The following is a 17,121-nucleotide window of genomic DNA, read 5'->3' as shown; positions in this document are numbered from 1 at the left end:
TCAATTCCCCCATGAGTCACATGGCTTCCCAAGCCACAGTGCTGGGCCCTGTGAGCCTTTGAGGCCATCACATTGTGGTGGGAAGGGAAACACTTCTCTGGGGACACTGGGAACACTGCTCCCTCTGGCAGCTTTCCAAGTCTCCCTGTGCCTTCTCCAGGTGCCCGCCATGGTGAGGTACATCCACCAGTGGCTCACGGCCAATGATTCTGCTGAGCACAGGCTGGACAACGCCCTGCTGTATCTCACAGAAGCGCAGCCAAATGACGCAGTAATGACACTCCTGCGTGTGGCCCCATCCTGTGACAGGTACGGGGCCCACCTGCCCAGAGGGCTCAGGGTTCACCCCAACCCATCGCCCTGTACAGCCTGTGCCAGGTGTCTGACCCACAGAGAGTCCCAGGGCCCTCTGGCTGCTCCCTTTGCCAGCCCTGGCACGTCAGCCCCCGAGCCTGCTGCCATTCTCCCTCGCTGCCCCACAGGGGCCTGTCCCCACAGGGCTGGGCTGCCTGCCTGCTGCTGGAGAGGGGCAGTGGGCAGAGGCAGAGCCGTCGGTCAACCCAGGCCCCTAGAGATGCCCAGGCCACGGTGCTGTGTCTGAGATCCCCTGAGACAGAGCTCTAACCCCACAGAGCTGCCATGGCCATGTGGAAGACCATCATGTGCACGCCCTGGACTGCAGAGCTGGCACAGCAGATACTCCTGGATGTGCTGGGGAGCTGGCCAGAGCACAGCACGTGCACCTCCGATGGGGACAAAACGGGTGTCTTTGTCCTGGCTGTGAGTTTCTGCCAGTGGCCTTTGCTGGCCCCAAGGCCACCTGTCCAGCAGCTCTCCATCCTCCTTCCCCCACTGCATCTCCCTGCCTCAGGGCCTGAAAGCTGGCCTAGGGACAGCTGCAGGGCCACCAGGCCCGGTGCTCCCCCTGTGGCTCTCCGGGCCTCTCCCTCCTGTGCTCGGGCCCTGCCACACAAACACCTCGGCACTGAGCCCTGTCTCAGGGGGCTTTGTCCTTTGCAGGCAACTGTGGTGATATGGAAGATCCTCCAGGAGTCCTGTGTCCCAGATATAGTGATGGAGCATTTCCCACAGTTATTTGTGCATCTGCTCTTCCAAGTGCTCTTCAGAACCAAAGAGATGCCAGAGGAGGTCGATACCTTCTGGAAGGGATTCCAGGAAGAACACGGCCTTGCCACTAGCCCCAAATAGTGCTCCATCCCAGTCCTTCTGTCCCTGCCACACGGCCAGGGCAGGAGCCAGTGTTCCCAGTGTGACCCGGGCTTTGCTCTGCACTCAGGTTTGCAGTGAGGACCCTGAAGTCCCTGCTGTGCCAAATGGACTATGAGGATGTGGTGTTGTCAATGGAACGCAAGCGTGGCTGGGACACGCTGCTCTGTGCTGACACCCACATTTATGCCGTGGGTCTGCTGGCCAGGTGAGACCCCCTTCTCCCCATTGCTCCCGGCATTTGTGCTCTGTGTCTGGGGTATTCCACTCAGTCCCTGTGGCTGTGGGCCAGAGGCACGAGGGATGGCCAAGCAGACTGGGAAAGGCTGGGAGAGGAGGGTGCCCAGTAGCAGCCACATCTCAAAGGGCCCAAGTCCCCCTGCAGGGTGGGGGGTAGAGACAAGAACTCCGTCAGTCTGTCCTGGGAGGGGCTTCCCCCCCGGCTCAGGGTCTTAGTGTCATAGGAGCAGGCCCTCAGCTGGGTAATCATTATCACTGACTCCAGGTATTGCAGAAGTCTGATCAATAATTAACTTTATTAGGAAACCCATTGTTCTTATAGATAGTTATGATATAGGTAGATTTAATTGGTTTTCTAGTCTAAACACTATCACCATTAGTTAATTAAGAAAGAACCCTTTGGTAGACAAATCTCCATAACATATACCACATGTTCACAATACGAGGTGCAGCATGTTAAGATAAGAATGTTTTTTCATTCTTTCCTCTGATCTTCTCAGACTTTCTCAGGCAATGCCTGGGAAAGTTGTCTGTTTCTCTCTGAGGCCAGAGAGCTGCTGCCACATCTTAGTGCCATTTTCCTCCTTGCAGAGAGATGCACAATGAATCCATCTGCTTGTGCAAAAGCATCTCATGATGTCTCCTTGAGTTGCTCAGCAAAGAGATGCCATACTGGCACTTCCCTGCCCTGGCATTCCTTGTGGGGGTGAGTCTGAAGGCCGGCGCTGCCTCACAGCTCTCTGCCCTCTCGTAGCCGCAGCTGCCTGGGACGGTGCCCACGCCCTGCGCTGCTGCCTGGTCCCCGCCCTGTGCGGTTCTGGGCTCCTGCCGGCCGGGTCCCCTGTCACTGCCCTGTGCCTTTCAGGTCCTGCATTGCCTGGACTTGAGCACATGCAGTGACAGCATCATGGATCTCTTGTCGAGGCACTTGCTGAGTGAGTGCACAGAGATGCGCCGCCAGGTTCTGAGGGCCCTCCTCTTGCTCAGGGATAATCCCTCGCTGGTAAGGAGGAGCAGCAGCTGAAGCCGTGCAGGCAGCGTGGGGCTGGGGAACGCAGTCGCTGGAACTTGGCTGGGCTTCAGGCACTGGGGCAGCCGCTCCCAGCTCTCCTGCCTCCCACTTCAGCTGCCCGAGGGCTGCGGGACAGGCCTTTGGCCTCTGGGCACTGTGGCAGCAGGGTGGCCTTTCACACACCTTTGCTCCGCACAGGCCAAAAGAATGTGGAGCCTGACCGAAAGCCTCGGAGAGCTCCTGCAGGAAAATGATAGTGATGTGGTCAGGATGGCCATTGTTCTAGTTAGTGATTTGTTCCTGGATAATGACGCCCCAATACCCAGCCTCATCACCCTGCAGCTGGCTAAGGTGCTCCTGCCACTCTTTGAACACGTAAGGCTCTGTGCCCTCAGCCACGGCCACTGGCTGCTGCCCAGACACTTGGTGCCCTGTGGAGATGCAGGCCTGCACCAACGTGGGCCAGAATCAGCTGATGCCAAGGTCTTGTTTCCTTCCTGTTCCACAGGATGATAGCCACGTGCAGCAGCTCTCCATGTTTGTCTTTCGAACCTTGCTGTCTGCTGTAGCAGAAGAAGGAAAAAAGCCCCTGATGACACAAGTGTGTAAGAGCCTGCTGCCACTCTTCTTCCACTGCCATGAGGAGAATCAGTGTGTGGCAGAGGTGAGGACACCTGGGCTGCTGCTGTTCCCCTGGGAGGGGGCTCAGCTGCCTCCTGCCCTGGTGCCTGGTGGGCTGCATCCTCCTCCTGGCCCTGGCACAGGGATGCTGATCCTGGGCCCTGGGCTGCGGGGCCGTTTCTGTGTCTCTATTGCTCTCCAGTCTTCTCGGGAAACCCTGCTTTGTTTGGCCAAATTCCTGAATAGGAGAGATCTTGAAAAATCTGTAAAGAAGGAGAAACTGTGGAGGTTCATTAAGATCCTGGTAAGGAGGGCCGGGAAGCTGCAGCCCCAGCCTGGAGCAGCCCCTGAGCGCGGTGCTCGGTGTGTGGGCTGGCAGCTGTGCCCCTGCCCGCTGCTGCAGCCCGAGGCCGCGCGGGCTCTGCTCCAGGCTGTGATGTCAGTGTCACATCAGAGACATGTCAGTGTGACACCACAGAGATGACCATGTGACATCACAGAGAGCTTCATGGTATCATAGAGATGTCAGTGTCACATCACAGAGAGCTGTGTGAAATCACAGAGATGTCTCTGTGACATCACAGGAGCTTGCATGACATCACAAAGATGTAAGTGTGACATCACAGACAGCTGTCTGTGTGACATCACAGACATATCATTGTGACATCACAGAGATGACAATGTGACATCACAGAGAGCTGTGTGACATCACAGGGATGTCAGAGTGACATCACAAAGATGTCTAGGTGACATCAAGTGGAGCTTGTGTGACATCACAAAGATGACCTTGTGACATGACAGAGAACAGTGTGACATGACAGAGAGTTGTGTGACATCAAAGAGATGTCCGTGTGACATCACAGAAAGCTGTGTGACATCACAGAAATGTCAGTGTGACATCACCGATGTGACCGCATGACATGACAGAGAGATGTGTGACATCAAAGGGATGCCAATGTGATATCACAGTATTTAGTGCGACATCACGGATATGACAGTGTTACATCACAGAGATGTCCGTGTGACATCACAAAAAGTTGTATGACATCACAGAGAGCTATGTGACATTAAAGAGAGTTGTGTGACATCACAGAAATGTCAGTGTGACATCAAAGAGAGTTGCGTGACATCAGAGAGATGTCTCTGTGACATCACAAAATACTGTGTGACATCACAGAGATGACTGTGTAACATCACAGGAGATTGTTTGACATCACAGAGATCTCAGTGTGACATCACAGAGAGCTGTGTAACGTCACAGACATGTCAGTGTGACATCAAAGAGAGTTGTGTGACATCACAGAGATGTCCATGTGACATCACAGAGAGCTGTCTGACATTAGAGAGATGTCAGTGTGACATCACAAAAATGTCTCTGTGACATCAGAGGAGGATGTGTGAGAGCACAGCGATGTCCATGTGACATCACATAGAGCTTTGTGGTGTCACAGAGTTGGCCGTGTACATCACAAGAGATATTGTGACATCAGAAAGATGTCCCTGTGAAATCACAGAGAGTTGTGTGACATCACAGAGATGTCAGTGTGACATCACAGGAAGTTGTATGATATCACAGAAATGTTTGTGGGACATCACAGAGGGCTTTGAGACATCACATAGCTGTCACCGTGACATCACAAACAGCTATGTGACCTCACAGTTTCAGTGTGACATCACAGAGATGTCCGTGTGACATCACAGAGAGGCCAAAGGCCTGTCCCAAAGCACTGGGGCAGGTGAGGCAGGGGAGCTGGGACCAGCTGCCTCAGCTCCTGAAGCCCTGCCAGCCCAAGGGGCTGCTTTGCCCAGCGCAGCTTCAGCCACTGCCCCCTTCTCACCATCCAAGGATCCTTAGTGAGCACTGCGAGACCTCAGTCAGGCTCCACATTCTTTTGGCCTGTGCGGAGCAAAGGTGTGTGAAAGGCCACCCTGCTGCCACAGGGCCCAGAGGCCAAAGGCCTGTCCCGCAGCACTCGGGCAGCTGAAGTGGGAGGCAGGAGAGCTGGGAGCGGCTGCCCCAGTGCCTGAAGCCCAGCCAAGTTCCAGCGACTGCGTTCCCCAGCCCCACGCTGCCTGCACGGCTTCAGCTGCTGCCCCTCCTTACCAGCGAGGGATTATCCCTGAGCAAGAGGAGGGCCCTCAGAACCTGGCGGCGCATCTCTGTGCGCTCACTCAGCAAGTGCCTCAACAAGAGATCCATGATGCTGTCACTGCATGCTCTCAAGTCCAGGCAATGCAGGACCTGAAAGGCACAGGGCAGTGACAGGGGACCCGGCCGGCAGGAGCCCAGAACCGCACAGGGTGGGGACCAGGCAGCAGCACAGGGCGTGGGCACCGTCCCAGGCAGCTGTGGCTACGAGAGGGCAGAGAGCCGGGAGGCAGCGCCGGCCTTCAGACTCACCTCCACAAGGAATGCCAGGGCAGGGAAGTTCCAGTATGGCATCTCTTTGCTGAGCAACTCAAGGAGACAGCCTGAGATGCTTTTGCACAAGCAGATGGATTCATTGCACATCTCTCTGGAAGGCAGAAAATGGCACTAAGATGTGGCAGCAGCTCTCTGGCCTGAGAAAGTCTGAGAAAATCAGAGGAAAGAATGAAAAAACATTCTCATCTTAACATGCTGCGCCTGGTATTGTAAACATGTAGAATATGTTACGGAGATTTGTCTACCAAAGGGTGCTTTCTTAATTAACTAATGGTGATCGTGTCTAGACTAGAAAACCAATTCAATCAACCTAGATCATAACTATCTATAAGAACAATGGGTTTCCTAATAAAGATTATTATTGATCAGACTTCTGCAATACATGGAGTCAGTGATAATGATTACCTGGCCGGGGGCCCACTCCTTCGACACTAAGACCCTGAGCCGGGGGGGGAAGCCCCTCCCAGGACAGACTGACGCAGTTCTTGTCTTTACCCCCCACCCTGCAGGGGGACCTGGGCCCTTTGAGATGTGGCTGCTACTGGGCACCCTCCTCTCCCAGCCTTTCCCAGTCTGCTTGGCCGTCCCTCGTGCCTCTGGCCCACAGCCACAGGGACTGAGTGGAATACCCCAGACACAGAGCACAAATGCCGGGAGCAATGGGGAGAAAGGGGTCTCACCTGGCCAGCAGACCCACAGCATAAATGTGGGTGTCAGCACAGAGCAGCGTGTCCCAGCCACACTTGCATTCCATTGACAACACCACATCCTCATAGTCCATTCGGCACAGCAGGGACTTCAGGGTCCTCACTGCAAACCTGAGTGCAGAGCAAAGCCTGGATCACACTGGGAGCACTGGCTCCTGCCCTGGCCGTGTGGCAGCGACAGAAGGACTGGGATGGAGCACCTGCTGGGGCTGGTGGCAAGGCCGTGTTCTTCCTGGCATCCCTTCCAGAAGGTATCAACCACCTCTGGCATCTCTTTGGTGCTGAAGAACACTTGGAAGAGCAGATGCACAAATAACTGTGGGAAATGCTCCATCACTATATCTGGGACACAGGGCTCCTGGAGAATCTTCCACATCACCACAGTTGCCTGCAAAGGACAAAGCCCCCCGAGACAGCACTCAGTGCCAAGGTGTTCATGCGGCAGGGCCTGAGTGTGGCAGGGAGAGGCCCAGAGAGACACAGGGGGAGCAGTGGGCCTGGTGGCCCTGCAGCTGTCCCTAGGCCAGCTTTCAGCCCAGTGCCTGAGGCAGGGAGACGCTGTGGGGGAGGGAGGATGGAGAACTGCTGGAGAGGTGGCCTTGGGGCCAGCAAAGGCCACTGGCAGAAACTCACAGCCAGGACAAAGACACCCGTTTTGTCCCCATCGGAGGTGCACGTGCTGTGCTCTGGCCAGCTCCCCAGCACATCCAGGAGTATCTGCTGTGCCAGCTCTGCAGTCCAGGGCGTGCACATGATGCTCTTCCACATGGCCATGGCAGCTCTGCAGGGTTAGAGCTCTGTCTCAGGGGATTTCAGACACAGCACCGTGGCCTGGGCATCTCTAGGGGTCCGGGCTGACCGCCGGCTCTGCCTTTGCCCACTGCCCCTCTCCAGCAGCAGCCAGGCAGCCCAGCCCTGTGGGGACAGGCCCCTGTGGGGCAGCGAGGGAGCATGGCAGCAGGCTCGGGGCTGACACGCCAGGGCTGGGAAAGGGAGAAGCCAGAGGGCCCTGGGACTCTCTGTGGGTCAGACACCTGGCACAGGCTGTACAGGGCGATGGGTTGGGGTGAGCCCTGAGCCCTCTGGGCAGGTGGGCCCCGTACCCTTCACAGGATGGGGCCACACGCAGGAGTGTCATTACTGCATCATTTGGCTGTGCTTCTGTGAGATACAGCAGGGCGTTGTCCAGCCTGTGCTCAGCAGAATCATTGGCCATGAGCCACTGGTGGATGTATCTCACCATGGCGGGCACCTGGAGAAGGCACAGGGAGACTTGGAAAGCTGCCAGAGGGAGCAGTGTTCCCAGTGTCCCCAGAGAAGTGCTTCCCTTCCCACCGCACTGCGATGGCCTCAAAGGCTCACAGGGGCCAGCACTGTGGCTTGGGAAGCCATGTGACTCATGGGGGAATTGAAGCCTGGCCACAGCTCCCTACTTGCTCTGCTCTGGAAACACCCCTCTGCACAAGCAAATCCAGCAGGGCGCCACTGGTCTCATGTCTGAGGAGCTCTGAGTAGGCTCTGAGCCCAGGGCCCATGGCGCCGGTCTCTTCCTGCCGAATTCTCTTCATGAATTTGCAAACGAGCTGTAGGAGAAGGGCAAGAAGCCACGGAGTGTTGCAGGCGTGCTGCTGGGCTGAGCAGTGCCAGCAGGCCCAGCCCAGGTGGGGATGGCTGCAGGTACCTGCGCTGTTCTGCGGAAGCGGCCACGGGTGCGTTCCTGCTCTCGTGTGCGCTGCACGGCTGCACCTGGCAAAGAGCGAGCGCAGCCCGAGCTGAGGGGCTGCGGGAGAGGCCGGAGAACACAGCCCAGCCCTGCGCTGCCCAGGCAGGGACAGCCCCACGACGGCCCAGGGCACGGAGCACGGCTGTGGGGTGTCTGCCCGGCCCCTATTCCATCCTGTCCATGGGCATGGCCCCAGGGGATGGGATGGGATGGGATGGGATGGGATGGGATGGGATGGGATGGGATGGGATGGGATGGGATGGGATGGGATGGGATGGGATGGGATGGGATGGCATGGGATGGCATGGGATGGCATGGCATGGCATGGCATGGCATGGCATGGGGCCAAGCTGGCTGCAGGCACCAGCCCTGTGGCCCAGCTCTGCCACTCACCCTTCTGCGGTGGCTGGAACTGCTCCACCTCTTCAGGCTGCTGTGATGGGGCAGCTCCAGGGCCTTCTTTCTCCTCCTTGCCCCAGACCAGCTTGGGCACGCTCGCAGGTCTGAGCTCTATGTCACTGCCTGGATTCATGGCTGCTTGCAGAAGGTGAAAAGGAAAAGGTCCGAGTCAGCAAGTGCTGCAGTCGTGTCTTGAGGGCACCTGCAAGAGTGAAGTCTTGGCAAGGCTACAGGACAGCAAGTCCTGCACTCTGGTCCTGGGGGCTCCAGCCACAAGGACAGGAGAGTCCTTGTCAAGGACCATGCTAATCAAATTCCATGGTTTGCCCTCGAGGGCAGCTGCAGAAGAGATGCCTCAGGAAAGCCAGGGGTCACCAAGTGCTCTGGTCTGCCCACAAGGTCACCTGCAGGAGTAACGCCTTGGGAAAGCCTCGGAGTCAGCAAGGAACGAGCAGCTGTGCGAAGGCTCCTCACAGCACCGCTCTCTCGCGTCCTGTCCCATCGTGTGCACTGAGCACTGTAGCATGGCCTTGTCACTGCCAACACCTATGCCACAGCGTGTCACCAAGGGCCCTTGGAATCCCTGTCCCGTTCCATTCCACGGTGACCATGCTGCACCGTGTCACCAAGGGCCCTTGGATCCCCTGTCCCGTTCCATTCCACGGTGACCATGCTGCACCGTGTCACCAAGGGCCCTTGGAATCCCTGTCCCGTTCCATTCCACAGTGACCATGCTGCACCGTGTCACCAAGGGCCCTTGCACGCACTGCCACCTGCCCTGGGGCCACCCCCAGCCCCCCAGAGTGGCCCAGGGTGGAAGGAATGCCTTGCCCCAGGTGTGTCAGACAGCCCAACAGGATCTTTAGGAAGGGCTCAGCCCATCAGCAAACGCTGCCCTGCTCTGCGGGCTCAGAGCAGCAGGAGCCCCCGCAGCTGCCGACGCAGACGCGGCGGGAAGGGCACGGGGCCTCCACAGAAGCTGGCACGGCCTCCTCGGGACACGTCCCACATGGTGGCCATCCTGAGCACGGCCGTGGGACACAGACCAGGAACGTGTGGGCCAGGGCAGGAATGCTGCTCTGAGCCCTGGGGCCCGGGCAGCGCTGACAGCAGCAGGTGAGGCACAGTCCCCACCCAAGCAGAGTTCCCCCGAGCCCTGGCAGCACCGGTGCCCGTCTCCAGAAACCCGTGCCCCAAAAGGGCTTCTCTGCCAGAGGGCAGCCAAAGCTGGTTTCTGTTGGAGCAGTGGTCCTGTAGAAAATGTGTAGTCGGTCCAGTGGAAAACCCCAGCTGTGTCCTCTTGGAAACCTGTGGGAAGGCTGCCTCTCTGTCTAGAAATCCCAGGATATATCTAGGTCGGAATGTTTAGCTCTTCCCCCTGGGTGGAGCATCTCATCATGGTCTGATGTCATTCTGAGTAACACAATCGGTCCTTGATAAAAAGCCAGGAACATCATAAAACGGGAAAGCTGGCAGACAGAATGCACATCCAACCAATATTATTAATCAAATGTTCTCCTCTTGTTTGAGAGAAGATGGCAGTTTTTATACACTTCTACATAGTCTACAATTTACAAAGGCACTCTGGCAAGCTAACATTGTTTATCTTTGTCTTAAGGTGGCCAAAACCTTACTATAAACCTTAATATAAACCTCTACTATAAACCTCTACTACTTCACACCCAGACAGCCCAGTGCTCCCCATCACACCTTAATACAATTTCTAAATGCACCACAAACTCTTAATTTCTAACTGTGTCAGAGGCTGGAAGGCCTCACAAGGCCCAAATCTGAGGCCCAGACTGGAGTAGCTCAAATCTCATTCCAAACATAAATCATGACCTCAGAAATGCTCAGAAATGCTGCAACACTTGATCCCCTGTTAAACAGAAATGGCTCTGGAGGGAGTTATCTCTGAGCCATGTGGGAAACATTGATGGGCCCATTCACAGGAGATAAGGAAAACAGTCCAGAGGCAACTGCTACACAGATGGCAATAGAAACATCTGGCCTCTCAATCTCAGACAACAAACGAACTGTAGGATTGCTGATAAATGAAATTGGATATTGAAAGATGAAATAAACAATGGGGAAAAAACATAGATTCCATTAAAATTAAAATCTAAAAGTGAGTGACGTACATTAGAGGGGAATCTTTGGTATCAGGCATATCAGGACCGCTTAAGTACCTCATCCAGTGTGGAAAGACAGAAGGGAAATTAGGATAAAAAGGAGGCTGCATCCTCCAAAAATTGGAAAGACTTCAAGGGAATGCCCCATGGCCTCTCCCTTTATTTGAATAAAATAAAAGGACTCCTCTGTCCCTGTTTAGGACATAAACCTGTGGCAGGCAGCTCTCTGGCCACAGAGAGAAACAACTTTCCCAGGCATGGTCCTGAGGGCAGGCTGTGAGAAGATCAGAGAAAAGAATGAGAAACGATCCTTATCTTCATTTGCTGCACTTGCTGTTGTGAACATGTGGAATGTGTTATGGAGATTTGTTTGCCAAAGGGTGTTTTTTTTAATTAGCCAATGGTGGTGGTGATTGGATAGTGGACCAATTAGGTCCAGGTGTATTATAACTGTATATAAAAGCAATGGGTTTCTTAATAATTATATATAATATAATAAAGAGGTTGATCAGCCTTCTGTGAATCATGGGGTCAATACTAATTATTACCCAGCTGGGGGCCCGTGGCAATGACATAAACCTCTGGTGTTTGTGGATTAATTTTCCTGACAAGTTCTTCCCAAACTGTTCCAACAGGGATCACTCTTCCACAGAGCGCAGACCTTCAAGGACAGCCTGCTCCAGCTCGGGTCCCCCCAGGATCACACGTCCAACCGGGAAACCTCCTCTGGGGTGGGCTCCTCTCTCCACAGGTCTGCAGGTCCCTGCCAGCAATCTGTTCCAGCACAGGCCTCCCAGGGGCTCACAGCCTCCTCTCAGGCATCCTCCTGCTGGGGCATGTGCTCCTGCAGGGCTGCAGAGCAATCTCAGCATCCCCGTGCCCTCCCTGTGCTCAGGGCTCAGCTGCCTCCCCAGGGCTGCCCCAGGGCTGCAGGGCAATCTCAGCATCCCCATGCCTGGAGCACCTCCTGCCCCTCCTGCAGGGACCTGGCTGTCTGCAGGGCTGCTCCTCTCACACATCCTCGCTCCTTTCTGGACACAATTCCTTTGCTGCAATTGCTTTTCCCTTCTTCAGTGAGTTTACATATTCACAGCAATAACAGAGGCATCAGCACATCCCTGACGGGCCCAGCCCAGGCCAGTGGGCCTCTCCTGGAGCCAGCTGGCATTTGCTCTGTGGGCATGGGGGAGCTTCCAACAGCTTCTTACAGAAACCATTACTTCACCTACCAAAACCTGCCCATGCAAACCCAACATACTTTCTTATCTAGTTCCCACCTCCTCACTACACTAAGAATTTAATTCTAGTGACGATAATCATCAAGTGGTGACCAAGAGAGAAATTTAATTTGTAAGCCTGCAGGCACTGAAGTTCACACTACAGACTAAATCAAAAAATGCCTCAAACCTACTCATCACAGAGACTAGCTGCTGGCACATTTGTGCATGTGCATTTATTCAATAAAATTCATAATTAGTTGTAATGATTAGGCTGAATACTAATTTCGCACCAAGACCCTCCTGCTTTTGGAAATATCGCAATTGAAAAGTATTATAATAACCATTACATTTTTGGTAAAGATACATGCCTGATCTACATCCCACTGGAGCCACAGGTGGCACTGAATTTTAATGTTAAGGATTGGAACATACTACATTCCTTATCATGATTTAAATTGACAGCTCACCCTTACTGCTTATGTGACAGCCCTCAGGTATCCAGCTGACACTATAGACTGTCTTTCTCAGGTACAACACCTACACAAACAGAGAGATGGCCTCCCATCACATCTGCATAGGTAAGATTGGCAAAACAAGAGAAAAATTTCCTTTTCTGATATGAAATAAAGAGGAAAGCTATCAGTCCTAACCCAAAGCCCTGCCGAAGGCTCTGTGGGAGCGCACCTGACTTTATTAAAGCTGTGTGTTCAGCCCAGAGCTCTGGAAAGATGGGATTGGCCTGGCTGCCTCAGCCTGTTTGGCACTGGCCCTTGCACCATTCTGGCCCTGCTGGTACAGCACTCACTGCTTGCCCAGCTTCCCTGCCATGTGTTGTACATGTTCCTGACCCATAAATCCTGTGAGACTATTGCTGATGGAATAGGGAGGAGTCACACTTTGAAAGAATCCTCTCCAGTTCCCCTTTGTTTGAACAGATGTACGACCTCGACCATGCCTGGGAAGAGGTTCCTCACAGCCCGCAGTGCACCCTCCAATCCCTGGAAGACTGAAGGGAACACTGGGAATTCCAGCATCTGTTAATGCAGCTGAGGAGTGAAATCCTTTCTTACCTGAAGAGGGTAGGAAAATATATTGATACCAGTTAAGAAAGTAGCATTCCTTCCCAAAATGCTATGGGTTTGAGATTTAATGTTCAGTTTAGGAAGGTTTTGTCCCCATCACTGAAGTCCAGACATCATCACTAAACATGCTGAGGCCCTTTTCTCAACTTCTCTGCTCCACCCTTCTTGCCAGCACTGGATGGCCGTGTCAGACTTCACTTGACACAAACTCCTCTGTGTGCTCCCCTCCTGCTGAAGGAAAGCTCCTGCCAAACTGTTCCTTCCCTGCTTTCCAGCCACAATGTCCACAGCCTCCCTCTGAAACATCCTCCCCTAAATGTCTGTCCCTTCAGAGGAGCACACACCCCTGGCTGTGCTTTGCACACAGGGTCTCTGTTTCTGTGGTGTTTGCATTTCAGCCTGTAAGGGGAGCACAGGGTGCAAGGAGAATGCCAGAGGCAAAAGATAACAGGAAGTCATCTGGTTGCAAACAAACAATTCTGAAAAGTTGATTGCTTTGCTTAAATCTATCTTATTAATGGAAGCCTAGTATTTATAACAATGAATACAGAGTGTATTTCTAATAATCAATACAGAAACTATTTCTAACAATCAATACAGAGTATAGTAGCCAATACAGAGATGATAGCAATCAAAACAGAGTATTTTTAACAATCAGTACAGAGTATTTCTAACAATATAGGGTATATCTAACAATCAATACAAAGAGTATTTATTTTAATCAATACAGAAACTATTTCTAACAATCAATACGGAGTATTTTTAACAGTCAGTTCAAAGTATTTCTAACAATATAGAGTATTTCTAACAATCAATAAAGACATTATAGCAATCAATACAGTATATTTATAAATCATTACAGAGAAATAAGGACATTCTTAACCTAAGGAACTTAAGGAATTTCAAGCACCAAGTTTTTCTTACAGGAATGAAGTAATTTAAGAGGTAATTCAACAAGTCTATCCACAAATGCTGGAAGATATCTTCCAGTTCTGCCCATGGAGGTGCAAATAGCCCTGAGCAGCCCAAGGGCTTTGTCAGGAAGGCCAATCCTTTCTAGGCTTTCCCCAGAAGCCCCAGGTCAGTCTTTTCTTCTCTGTGCTCCCCTCTGGCTCCATTCCTACGCTGCCTCCAGACCATGAACGTGGCAGGGACAACCAAGCAAACCACCATGCATGTGTGACAATGGATCTTTCCTCCAGTTCCCACAGAGGCCATGCCAGACAGTCCTGTCTGGCTTCCAGGTCTGCAATTTCCTCCTCCAAGTGCAGCTGGTGCTGCCGAAGGATCACTTCCCGCTCCTTAATCCTCTGGACAATTCCTTTATCATCCTCAGGAGAAATCCCATTCTTTCCAGAGGGCTGGTTGATGCTGATATTGTCCATCAACACCAGATACCTATGGAAGATTCCTTCAGCCATGGCTGATCCTTCCCTGAAAGAGAAAGAAAGGAGGACAGAGCCAAGATCCAGACTATATTGCCTCGGGAAGAGACAGGAAAGAGGCTCGCCCCTGGCAGGAAGGCTCTGGCCAGCCCTGCAGAAAGGCTGGAGGCCAGAGGTGCTCCTCAGGGCTCACCTACTGCTGCCAGTTCCAGTCCAGCTGCCCAAAGAGGCTCCATAAGCACGTGGTGAGGAGGAAGAGGAAGAAGGTGCAAGACACAGGGACACAAACCTGAGCAGCTGGGTTTGAGGAGAGAGAAGCTCAGCATTGCAGATGGCAGAAGAAACCAAGCCCAGTCCCCCAAGCAGGAGGAGGAGAGGAAGGGCCCCCCAAGCTGGCTGCAGGCAGACAATGGAGACCTTGCCCAAATGTTCCCAAATGGGCTGGGGGGAGGGAATACATGGCCCTGCTTTCCAGCTGCTCCCACCACTTCTGACCCTGCCACTGTCATGAGACAAAGCCCGATGAAATCCTGCTCAGCGTGGGCAACTGGGCCCTTGAAGGGCTTAGTGTCAGGTCAAGGCTTCCTTTCCCTCCCAAAGCCTTCCCTTGGCAGCCTTGGGCAGGGGATTCATCCTCCCTCCCTCATCCTTCCCACAGACCTGCTCTGAACCACTCTGTGGGCACTTTCCATTCTCTGTGTCTGTCCTCTGTCACCCTGATTCTTAAGTCTTTCTAAAGCCTTCTGAGTTTACATTCCTTTAGAGAACTTTCCCACACAATTTCTGTAAACAACATATTGTTTACATTCTTTTATGGGGGTGGAGAACACTTGATGTACTAGTAGTTTGTCCAATGTCTTTGGAGAAGTAGCCCATTCACTCTCCAATCCAGTGTCACCTTGGGAAGGTATAAAAGACAGAGTCAGATATAAACGTTCTTTTTTTACCTTGCAAACAGCAAGTGGCTCGTGTCGTGCTTTCACGTGTCCTACAGCAACAGTCCTCAAGTGCAGTGCCAACCTGGGTCAGTCCTGGCTCTGTCCTGAGCTCCCAGGAGCTCACAGGCTGAGATGGCAACGCTCAGCCACACCAGGGCCCTGACCCTGCCAGCAGCACCACCACAAGCAGCAGCAGCGACAGCAGCAGCAGCAGCAGCAGCAGCAGCAGCAGCAGCAGCAGCAGCAGCTGCAGTCGCCTCTCAGCTGTTGGTGCCCCTGCACTGCAGCCCCTCTCACTGGCACCAACGTTCCCTCGTGGCCTTGGAGACAATCCTGAATCCATCCATGGGGTCACAGAGCCATGGAATCCCAGTGTTCCAGGTTCCTGGAATCCTAGAGTCATTGAATCATGAGAACCACACTCAGAGGAGGAGGAGGAAGAGGAAGAGGTGGACGCAACGAGGAGGACGAAGAGGAGGTGGAAGATGAGGAGGAGGAATAGGAGGAGGAAGAGAGAGAACGAGGACAAGGATGATGATGATGATGATGATGAGGAGAAGAAGGAGGAGGAGGAGGAGAAGAAGCAAGAGGAGGAGCATGAGGATGAGGAGAAGGAGGATGAGGAGGAGAAGGAAGATGAACAGGAGGAGGACAAGGAAGAGAATAAAGAAAAGGAGGAGGAGAAGGAGGACAAGGATGAGGAGGACCAGGAGGAGAAGGACAAGGAGGATGAGGACGAGCAGGATGTGGAGGATGAGGAGGAGGAGGAGGAAGATGAGGAAGAGGAGAAGGAGGAGAATGAGGATGAGGAGGAGTATGATGAGGAGGAGGAGGAGGATATAGATGAGGAGGATAAGGAGGAGGAGGATGAGGATGAAGAAAAGGACAAGGATGAGGAGGACAAGGAGGACCAGGAGGACAAGGAGGACAAGGAGGAGGAGGATGAGGAAGACGAGGAGGAGGAGGAGGAATAGGAGGAGAAATAGGAGGAGGAAGAGGATGAGAATGAGGATGTGGAGGAGGATGATGAGGAGAAGGAGGATAAGGATGATCAGGACAAGGAGGAGAAGAAGGAGGGGGAGGACTAGGATGACAAGGAGGACAAGGAGGATGAGGACGAGGAGGAGGAGGAGGAGGAGGAGGACGAGGAGGACGAGGAAGACCAGTAGGAGGAGGAAGAGGAGGAGGAGGGGGAAGAGGAGGAGGAGGAGGAGCAGGATGAGGAGGAGGATGAGGACGAGGATGAGGACGAGGATGGGGATGAGAAGTAGGAAGATGAGGATGAGGAGGAGGAGGAGGATGAGGAGGAGGAGGCGGAGAAGGGGTTGTTAAAAGAGCAGTTAAAGAATGAGGAGCTGGGAACCTGTGCCCATGGAGAACCCATCTCCAGATGTGCTCCATGCCCTTAACAATGGCCCCTGGGGAAATGGAAACCCCCTGGCTGTGCACGGCTGCTCCCAGTGTGCAAATACAGCCCTGGACAGTGAGTCTGGGACTGCCTGGGAAATTGTTCTGGGTGTGATGGCCCTGGCAGGGCCAGACCAGAGGCTGCAGGGCTGGACCTTCATCCACTGGAATTAGTCAGGATAAATCAGAAGCAAAGGAGAGTTAACAATACAGGAACAGGAATCCAGATTCCTCCAGGACACTTTGGTTTGATAACTGCTCACTGGAGCTTCGCCTTGCAAAGTGCTCATGTAATGGGAGGAGGAACTGATTATCAAGGGAAAATTAAAGTAATTTAGTTAAACAATAGTGAACAAGATTGGATTATTCAAACCCATGACAGGGTAGCACAATTATTGACATTGTCAGTGTTTAAAACAATTGGGAAAAAAGGATATCCACCTCAAATCACTGCTGTTGGTGGAGATAAAGGCTTTGGATCCAGCAGTGCTAATATTGGAGCCAGAGTGTGGGTCCAGAGGCCAAAGGGCCTCCCGAGGCAGCTGAAGAACAGCTCCTGGGAAGGACAGCAGTGTTGGAATCCTGAAACCTGGACAGGAACGA

The 17,121-nt window shown here is 53.3% G+C and overlaps 1 protein-coding gene across 1 annotated transcript in view; it reads left to right on the top strand.

The window, feature by feature from the left end:
• Nucleotides 1-17,121, top strand: part of LOC144248828 (uncharacterized) — a 472,843-nt gene that overhangs the window by 215,690 nt on the left and 240,032 nt on the right. Inside the window, 1 exon segment of the mRNA XM_077790810.1 lies at nt 13,328-13,339. Within this exon segment, the coding sequence (XP_077646936.1) occupies nt 13,328-13,339 (12 nt within the window).

Source organism: Lonchura striata, unplaced genomic scaffold (assembly GCF_046129695.1).
Source record: "Lonchura striata isolate bLonStr1 unplaced genomic scaffold, bLonStr1.mat Scaffold_92, whole genome shotgun sequence".
NCBI lineage: Eukaryota > Metazoa > Chordata > Aves > Passeriformes > Estrildidae > Lonchura > Lonchura striata.
The sequence above is the reverse complement of the archived record's forward strand: the minus strand, read 5'-3'. Positions and strand labels throughout refer to the sequence as shown.